Below are 10,025 nucleotides of genomic sequence, written 5' to 3'. Positions count from 1 at the left end.
TCCCTCTACAGCGCAGAATATCAGCCTAAGATGGACACCCGTGACCTCTGACCCCTCATGAAGAACCGTCATTCATCAACAGCTGATGGAAGCACATGGACGAGGGATTACTGTGGGAAACCTTTGTCAAGCACAAAATACAGAGTTCCATTCACAGGCTTTACTGTGCAGGAAAGAAGCCTGATGTTAACCTCGTCCACTTCTCTGGGCTCGGAGGCATCTGGGATGGACCATCTGTGGTCAGACCGATCAGTATTCCAGATCTTTGATGGAAGAAATGGAGCAGAAGGAGCATCCAGCCTGCTGTCAGCAACCAGTCCCTGCAGTCAGGCCATACCATGGTTGTATCAGGGCCCTCGGTAAAGCTCATTTCCACTTCTGTGATGGCACAAAGGCCTGGCTGAGGAAGAGGAGGGTACAGGTGCTGGACTGGACTGGACTGGACCCCCCCCCCCCCCGTACTGCTGCACACCTTAAGACGTATTAGCAGGAAGAAAATAACAGCTGAAACTCTTCATCGGATGGTATCTACCCCTACGCTCCCTGCGGTCCCTGCGGTCCTCTGACAAGGGCCAGTTGGCCACCACCCCCACCAGACTCCAGTCTTTTGTGGACAGAGCCTTCTGTGTTACTGCCCCCACTACGTGGAACAGGCTACCCCTCCATATCTGCTGTGCCCCCTTTCTGGGCCTGTTCAGTTACAGCAATAATAAAAATGTGGGGTTGTACAATGTGACAAGACAGATAATAAGGAAAAATAATGACAAGACTCCTTCATTTTCCCCCAGTGGCGCTTCTGCACAGCAGAGCCCCTGACTGACTGACTGCTGAAGTATATCAGGGGTAATCAGTTTCAGCAGGGAAGACGTGTTGAGGCTGCGGCTCTGTGGTGTTCTCTGAGAGGCAGCTGACCTCGCAGCATTAACAGCAGCTGTGGCAACAGCTGACACACAGAGAGAGGGCCGCTGATACACCGGCTGCTTTCTCACCATTGAAAGTATCCAACTCACACAGTGAAAAGCACAAACATGCCACACATACCAGAGCCTGTTGCAGTCACTATGGTGTTTAATTGGCTCTAATTAAATTGATAAAGCAAATTTACCGTGACCCTGACTCTGAATAGGCCTCCACATGTGGACCATTGGAGGAGCTGCTCCTCTCTGGTCATGATTCTTGTTTGATCTTCTGACATACACTTGAAATTCCACACAGCTGTGGAATATGGGTGCAGACGACCACGATTCTGTCATTCAGGGATTATTATCACGATAACTGTTGGCACTATCAACGTGTGTAGAGCAGTTCAGATGCAGGATAAGGTCTTCAGCAGAGTTTGTGAAGGTTTGTGTGTATGAGATCCTTAATTTGTTTTCCTGCTTTCAGCTGATAATGAAAAATCTAAACTTTAAAGTTTAGAACTTGACATTCGGGTCAAGAGCAAGATTCAGGTGTTAATTCACAGTAATAATGACGTTACTGTGCAAAAGTCTTGAGCCACTCCTCGTTTATATTTTTATATATTTCCAGGATGTACAGAGTTTGTACAGTTTTAAGCAGCTTTAAAGTGAACATCTGGTCTGAGCTCCTTTATTCTCCAACACAGCCTGAACCCTCTGAGACAAGCTTTCTGTCATTTCTTTAAGGAGTCTTCAGGAATAGTTCTCCAGGCTTCTTGAAGGACATCCCAAAGCTCTTCTTTGGATGTGGGCTGCCTTTTGTTCCGTTCTCTGTCAGATGATCCCACACTGCTTCAATAATGTTGAGGTCCGGGCTCTGGGGAGGATTCATCCCTCCATAAGACCTGTTGCCACTGATTTTCAGTCCACTTCTTGTGTCATTTGGCACAGCTCAGCCTTTTCTCCCTGTTTCCCTTCCTTAAGAACGGCTTCTTGACAGCCACCCTTCCATGGAGACCATTTCTGATGAGGCTTGGGCCAACAGTAGATGGATCAGCTGAAGGTCCAGATGCATCTCTCAGGTCCTGTCAGGTCACAGCTGGATTTTTTCCTCTTTCTTAAGGACATCACTTTCAGATCCTGTTCATCTGCTGGAGATAGTTTTTTAGGCCTGACACTTCTTCTTTTGTCCTCCACTTGTCCAGTTTCCTCAAATGTTTTAAGGACACACTGCACACCATGCTGAGATATGCCAAGTTTTCAGCTAATAGCTCTTTGGGAATCACCTTGTTGCTGCAGAAATCCTATTTTCTGTCTGTCAAACTGTGTTTTCTTTGCTGTTTTTCATAGATGCAGCTAAAGAAATGGGAACAAATGATGTGTCTTTGTGACAAAGTGCCTAAAGATCCAATTTAAGATTGGTTCTTTGCTAAGTTGTCTGTTATGTGTCGACACAACTCTGGTTCATCCCTTGAGTTTGGAGCCTTTTTTATTATTTAGTTTAGTTTTATATCCAAAGAAAACTTTGAAAGACCTTCAGAAAAGCTTAAAGAACTGTTGCTCAAGACCACTTTAAAAGAAAATGCAAAAAATGAAGGGTGGCACAAGACCTTTGCACAGCACTTTATATATTTGCTTGCATTTACCAGGGATTATCAACTGTTTAAAGACTTACAAGTGTAATCACAGCAATGAATGTGTGTGGGCCTCATCAGAGTGGTGCAGCACAGACAGTGGTCGTAAAAGACCTGAAAAGTGTTTCACACTTGTGCAATAAAAGGCTCACATTACCGTCCTGTCAGAGTCGGGAGGTGCAGCCAGCCAGGTTTCTGAGTCCAGACAAAAACACCTTTCTCTGGGTACAGGAGCAGGCGGCTTGGCTCCAGCTCAAAACATTCCCTGATGGAGGGGGGGGGGGGGTTCATTCTCATTTTGGACGGAGACTGTTTTGTCTGAGATACACAGAACGTTTGTAGTCTTTGGGTAGTGTTCGGGGCAGGTGACGTGCGTGCACGCACAACCCCATGTCCTGCTGAAGTGAAAGTGAAATGAGATACGCAGGTTTGGAATTGGATTAGTGTTGGTAGACCGGAGTGGTTGCTAGACTGGGGAAGTATGCGCCAGTCAGGGTTTTTCTCAATGGTCAGCTTCTGCAAAGTATGTATGGTAGAATTACGATAATAACCTGGATATGTGAGGCTGTTAAAATGTCATCAAGCCCCCAAAGACCCATTAAACACCAGGTGACAATATTTTAGTTTAATTCTAAAAGAGTACAAAATTATCGAAGCAAATACAATTCAAACAGCAATAAATAACAATAATATTACACAGTCTGAACAGAACAAAACAGGCCCGAGTGGCTTTATCAGTGAACCAGAGTTAACAGACAAGAGTCCACCTGCTCATCCAGAAAACATCAAGATGCTTCAGTCAGACTGATGTCTGGGCTGCTGCTTTTCCCTGCTCCAACTTCTGATGCTCCACATGACATATCTGGCACCGCCAGGACATATAAAACGGCAAAAAGGTGCTTTACAGTCTAATAACTCTTATAAGCCGCGTGGTTCCTTTCCCTGAGAGACGGAAAAGAGAAAGAGGAAAGGAAAGAAAGGGCCGGACAGATGAAGGTTCTCCCCAGAGGAACATCTCTAAAGACAATTTATATATTTTGGAGAGATAAACCATCTGCCTGTTTGTTCTCGTCATAAATTTTCCAGTCAGTTTTACAGGCTCGTCTCAGGCACCGTCTCCCTGTCCGTGTGCTCCTCTGTGTTGGGCTGCTCCATCCTCAGCTTTGCACCAGGGCTTCGCACAGTTGTGCTATCATCATCGGTTCTTTGAGGGTCCCGGAGGCCCGATTCGCCTTTTTATCTTCACCTAAATTTTATAACTGCATCGGGTCACTTTAGTTTCTTTATCTCCCGACTTCAGAGGCTGTTGGATTTCTTAAGCCGCCGCTGACCTTGAATATTTTCTGCCAGCCAAAAATGAGTTGCTGGAGTAGAAAGGAACATCCACATGATTGTTGGCTCCCTGTTGGAGTAGATTAACTTACCAGTTACATATAAGTTTATCAGCTTTTGGCTGACAGTTACTTGGTGAGTTTCCCGCTCATAGCTGCCCTTCATCTCGCCAGTTCTTCTGATTGAAGCCCTCTTATGTTAGATGGACTGATAGTTGTGCTTTTAAGTTCACTTCCAGCCATTCATCTCTTTCAGTTTGCTGATGCTGGTCCCTTTGACGGGTGTTGAGGGTGGGGGGCTGTAAAGAGGCAGGGTGGGGGTGCTGCAGCCTCGCGCCCATGGCTTCTCTGTGGGGATGGTCCACACCGTCCGAGAAGACTTCTTTTTTGGCTTGTCTTTCTTCTCTTTAGAGGTACCAGGTGACATGGTCTGAAGAGGGAATAAGGAAGAAGCTCAGCTGACATAATAAAAAATACTTTTTACCATCAAAATCAAGTCACATTCTACAAAAACAAAGTCCACCCTCTTTCAATTTAAAGGTTTTACATATTTCAACATATATAAGGACACATCAGGTACTTAAATGCAACATCAGATCAACAACAACACGTAACATAATATGATGTGTCACTGAAGAAGCAGTGTGCAAAAAAACAACATCCACCCTTACTGCTTCTACTGGAATTTGAGGGGGGAGTAGCAGCCAGGTGCTGCTGATCAAAGAACTCAATTATTGATCATCAGCAAGTGTGAGCAGCTCTATAAAAGCAGAGGTTCTGTCAGTTTGCTGCTCTGCAGCATTCAGGTGTGTGTTAGCAAAATGTCAAGGAGGAAAGACATCAGCAATGATCTCAGAGAAGCAGCTGTTGCTGCCCATCAGTCTGGGAAGGGTTCTAAGGCCATTTCCAAACTATCTGGAGTCCATCATTCTACAGAGAGAAAGATTATTCACAAGTGGAAAACATTCAGGACAGCTGTCAATCTTCCCAGGAGTGGACGTCCCAGCAAGTTCACCCCAAGGTGAAAAGGCCCAGAGCTACATCTCAGACTCTCCAGGCCTCAGTTAGCATGTTAAAGGTTAAAGGTCATGACAGCACAGTTAGAAAAAGACTGAACAAGGATGGCTTGTTTGGAAGGGCTGCAGGAGAAAGCCTCTTCTCTCTAAAAAGAACATGGCAGCACAGCTTAGGTTTGCAAAGCTGCATCTGAACAAAGCACAAGACTTCTGGAACAATGTCCTTTGGACAGACCAGAGCAAAGTGGAGATGTTTGGTCCTAATGCACAGCAGCACGTTTGGAGGAAACCAAACACAGCATATCAGCACAAACACCTCATACCAGCTGTCAACCACGGGGGTGGAGGGCTGATGATCTGGGCTGGTTCTGCAGCCACAGGACCTGGGCACCTTGCAGTCATTGAGTCCACCATGAACTCCTCTGGATACCAAAGTATTCTAGAGTCAAATGTGAGGCCATCTGTCTGGGGAGGATTTTTCACAGACTGCTTCTTCATTTAGTTTCTGTTCTTATTAAATTGAGGTTATATTTCCCTAATTTTAAAACCATTGAGGACCAGATTATTCTTTAATGTTCTGACAACTAAACCCTTAGAAACAACGAAGGCTGAACTTTCTTTTTATCATGACATCACATTGTCAGTCAAAGCCACAGTGTCAGCCTTTCTCCCTTTTTGGCATTTAATAAATAACTTACACAGCAGCACAGAGTGAGGCAGCTGAGCTTAGCAGCGTTTTGCCCTGTCCCTGCGTAGCGGTTCTTCTTTGGCAGCAGCAACACAAAGGACACAGCCAGAGACAGATGGTAGAAACTGTGGACATAGGCGTAGTCCCACTCCTGCAGAGAAGGGAAAACAGCATATGCTTTAGTTATGTAACTGGACACTATGGATCAATATAAACCATAGTCTCACATGAAGCAACATTCTCTCTCAGTAGAAGTTTAAACATTTATCTGTTGGGCTTGGTTTTATTTTGATAAAAAGTCACCTCAAAGTAGAAACGCAGCATCAGAGCGAGAGCACCGAAGCAGCAGCCTGGACCAACCTGCTGCGTGTACACAGTCTTCTCTGGATAAACTGCCCGCAACTGTTTCATCTTCTGCAGCTGAAACAGCACGAAACAACTCATTACAATAATATCCACACATTAGCCACACAAAGGAATTCAGGAGTGACTCACTGATTTGACTGCAAGAAGAGAGAGAGAAGGGAAAGGAAGAGGAGGAAAGGTGGATGAAGGAAGAATAAGAAATGCACAAGAAAAGGATGCAAGATTAGAAGGATAAAGATGAGTTGAAAAATAGAAGAGAGACGGTACTGTGCAAAAGTCTTCAGCCAGATTTCTTTTTGTGATCTTTTAAAGTGGTCCTGAGCAATAGTTCTTCAGGCTTTCTGAAGTTTTTCTTTGGACATTTTCTGCTTTTTCACTCATTTTCAGTCCTTGTACCTGATGTGTTTTTTCTTTGTTAAGCCACTTAAGTCTGATCTATGAATGATTCAGGCAGAAAAAAGGCTCCTAACTCAAGGGATGAACCAGACACATAACAGAAAACGTAACAAAGAACCAATCTTAAATTGGATCTTTAGGCACTTTGTCACAAGGACACATAATTTGTTCCCATTTCTTTAGTTGCATCTATGAAAAACAGCAAAGATAACACAGTTTGACAGACAGAAAATAGGATTTCTGCAGCAACAAGGTGATTCCCAAAGAGCTATTAGCTGAAAACTTGGCAGATCTCAGCATGGTGTGCAGTGTGTCCTTAAAACATTTGAGGAAACTGGACAAGTGGAGGACAAAAGAAGAAGTGTCAGGCCTAAAAAACTATCTACAGCAGATGAACAGGATCTGAAAGTGATGTCCTTAAGAAAGAGGAAAAAATCCAGCTGTGACCTGACAGGACCTGAGAGATGCATCAGGACCTTCAGCTGATCCATCTACTGTTGGCCCAAGCCTCATCAGAAATGGGCTCCATGGAAGGGTGGCTGTCAAGAAGCCGTTCTTAAGGAAGGGAAACAGGGAGAAAAGGCTGAGCTGTGCCAAATGACACAAGAAGTGGACTGAAAATCAGTGGCAACAGGTCTTATGGAGGGATGAATCCTCCCCAGAGCCCGGACCTCAACATTATTGAAGCAGTGTGGGATCATCTGACAGAGAACGGAACAAAAGGCAGCCCACATCCAAAGAAGAGCTTTGGGATGTCCTTCAAGAAGCCTGGAGAACTATTCCTGAAGACTCCTTAAAGAAATGACAGAAAGCTTGTCTCAGAGGGTTCAGGCTGTGTTGGAGAATAAAGGAGCTCAGACCAGATATTCACTTTAAAGCTCATTAGAATTGGACTAAAATTAAAATATCCTTTGCTTAAATACTGTATTTACACTTGTACAAACAAATGTTTGCACGTTTCAGTATATCACTGCACCTTTTTCCTGTTTTTTTGGCACCAATTAAAAAATGAACGGTGGTTCAAGACTTTTATACAGTTCTGTATCATTGAAAAGTAGAAGATGACAGCAGAGTTTGTTTAAGGTGAATATGTGAGATGAATGAAGAATTAAAGAGGTGGATGGGAATAAGCAGGAGTAGGAAACTGGAATCTGTCCCTTACCCATTTAACAGTGATGATGAAAACAGCTGATCCGATAGGTCCAGAGTAGATCCCATAGCCCCAGCGATCCTGGTAGATCCTCACTGCGATGGTCAGTACTCCAAACATAGTTATACTGGAGCGCTGCGGCTCATCGAAATCACCCAGAGCTGTGACAAGTGGAGCCATATGCAACATGTGAAATAAGGCTTTTCAAACCTTTGTCAGCTGATACATGAAAATAACTGTTTATCACGTTGTAGAGCTGCTCATCTGATGCTGTCTGAGATATTAAATATTCCAAGAATAATGACAAATTCAGTCACTTTCATTAATTTCGGAGGCAGTGACTAGATTCTAAGATTTAAACCAAGGCAGCCAAATCACAACAGTCATCTAAGGAGATCTTGTGTGGAGAAGAAGCCAAAAAAAAAGACCTGCAACGTGCATCCGAATCCATCAGAAGTCATATTGTTTCCATTTTAATGGCAGAAAATCTCAGGGGCTTGGTGACAATTTCAGGCCGGATTTTAACCAGCCGCTTTACTGGAGACCAATCAGTGAAATCAGCTGCCGAGCATTTGATTTAAATCCCTTCACTGCAAAACCTCAGGGGCTTGGATGGGTCGGACCAAATGGTATAGTGTGTGTGTATGTCTTGAAATGCATGTGTCATGTGGGAGAATAACATGTGTGCAGAACTCAAAGACACAACATGTGTTATCAACAACTGCAGCCAGCAGAGCTTCCTGGTTGTTTTTAACTTTGGTACGATAAGCGAGGTCATTTCAGTGGAGTTAGCAAAGGCTCGGAGACTGAATGGACTCAAAACAAACACAATCACTCAGAGAGAAAGATCATCAACAAGTTCCAGATTCTCTAAAAAGATTTTCAGTTATAGAGAAATGAAAAGGGGAAAGATTAATTGTACATGCAGGTTTTCTGTGGGTCAGGCTATGATTTTACATTCGAGATGTAAGACTAAACTTGTTGAAAGCAGGTGAAGCTACAAGAGAGACTTTACCTATAAGTGTGACCCACATTGAGAGTGCTGTGCCATAAACACTGAAGTACTCCAGAACATCGTATCTCATGAAACACAGGATGGAGAGGCCCGGACCATCACATGCGTGGTAAATCTGCAGGAAGACAGTCGGTCAAACAGAAAACTCTGTATCTCGGAGGCCAATTTACCATTTTACTCGGCTTTAATCGTAAAATTCATCATGGCATGACTGGTATCTTCTAACTTGTACAATGTTGTGATCTTTAACGCTGATTCCATGTAAATATAGTTCTAACAAATATTAATCTTGTTCCTGATTGTCAGCTTTAGCTTTAAGGTCAGACATTATTTCTAATTTCTGTCACTTTCTTCCTCACATTGTTGGTGCTGAATTAGAGTCAGACAGGACTGAAGCAGGATTTGATGAGCAAACTAAACTCTAAGTTTACTTCCAATCGAAAACACTCACATGAACATTTCTTCTGGACAACTTTAAGGATTCTCTTCAGAGAGATATTATTAGATAATTTGCCACAACCAGAAATATCAGAGCTGTCAGCCGGGACTCAAGCACAGCCTGGTGTACCAGCAGTTTGTGCAAAGTCTCACCGCAGTGAAGAACATGGTGAAGAAGTAGACCATAGCCTCCATGTGGAAGCCCCGCTTGGTGGCAACGCTGGCTGTGGGCAGGAACACCAGGCTGCTGACGGTGGGAAGCAGCATCTTGGCAATAAAAGCACCCATGATTGGTTAAAAAGCAAACCCTTGTCAAACAGAAACTGTGAAGGTTTGTGGACGACGTCCTCCAAGCTTCAGCTTCTTCTGATTTAAAAGATTAATAAAAGAGTGACGTCAGCTGGGAGAGCAGATCCCTTCAGGTCCCTTATCCTCACTGTATGAGTCTGATAGCGAGTTGATGAAGCTGCATATACACAGTCCCACACGACGTGAACACACCCAGCTGTTCAGTTCGGACCTTTAAAAGTTAAATGTCTCCCAGGATGGCAGGCCTACTGAGGCATGTAAGTGCAGTGTCATCGGGGGGCAGCTGTTTGCATACCAGTGCGACATGGGAGCGGCTTCAGACACTCTGCAGCAGATCTGTGAACTATTTCAGGCCGACACCGAGCATCTGTTTGTGGGCTAATATGAGATGTTGATTGGAATAAGCAGAGTTAATGTTGTGCACCAGCTGAGTTAAGCCCTTTATTTTTCATGCCTGTGATGTTCTGACTGAGTGAGTCAGCAGAGCCTGGTTTATATATGATGTGTGTCACCAGTACAGACTCTGATACACAGCTTGTGGATGCACTGAAACTGATTCCATGCAACGGAAAGTAGTTAACTGAAGCTACCTTGTAGCTCGAGATGATGATGTCCCATCATGTAAAACGGTGCGTTGCCTCCACACAAACAGGTTGGACTGGACGATATGTGTGACTAATTCAATGAGACAGAAAATAGACAAGAAATGATATTTTACTGCATTATTTACCACCTTTTATGCGAGAGGCGGCCATGTTGAATTTTAAGGCCGGGGTTTGGTGA

At 44.0% G+C, this 10,025-nt stretch overlaps 1 protein-coding gene across 2 annotated transcripts; it reads right to left on the bottom strand.

The window, feature by feature from the left end:
• Positions 1-3,664: 3,664 nt before the first annotated feature.
• mymk (myomaker, myoblast fusion factor) lies at positions 3,665-9,221 on the bottom strand. Of its 2 annotated transcripts, none has more exons than XM_072386907.1 (6): positions 9,087-9,221; positions 8,496-8,610; positions 7,493-7,641; positions 5,872-5,988; positions 5,575-5,719; positions 3,665-4,260 (listed from the first exon to the last, which is right to left on the bottom strand). In XM_072386907.1, the coding sequence occupies exons 1-6, from the start codon at positions 9,219-9,221 to the stop codon at positions 4,094-4,096; spliced, it is 828 nt and encodes a 275-aa protein (XP_072243008.1). In that variant the 3' UTR covers positions 3,665-4,093. The 2 variants fall into 2 exon arrangements, with proteins under 2 accessions (XP_072243008.1, XP_072243007.1); XM_072386906.1 differs by having other exon boundaries at positions 3,665-4,294; positions 5,579-5,719.
• Positions 9,222-10,025: the final 804 nt, after the last annotated feature.

This window comes from Leuresthes tenuis, unplaced genomic scaffold (assembly GCF_036924035.1).
Source record: "Leuresthes tenuis unplaced genomic scaffold, fLeuTen1.0.hap1 SCAF_6, whole genome shotgun sequence".
Taxonomy (NCBI): domain Eukaryota; kingdom Metazoa; phylum Chordata; class Actinopteri; order Atheriniformes; family Atherinopsidae; genus Leuresthes; species Leuresthes tenuis.
This window is presented reverse-complemented; position numbering and strand designations above follow the sequence as displayed.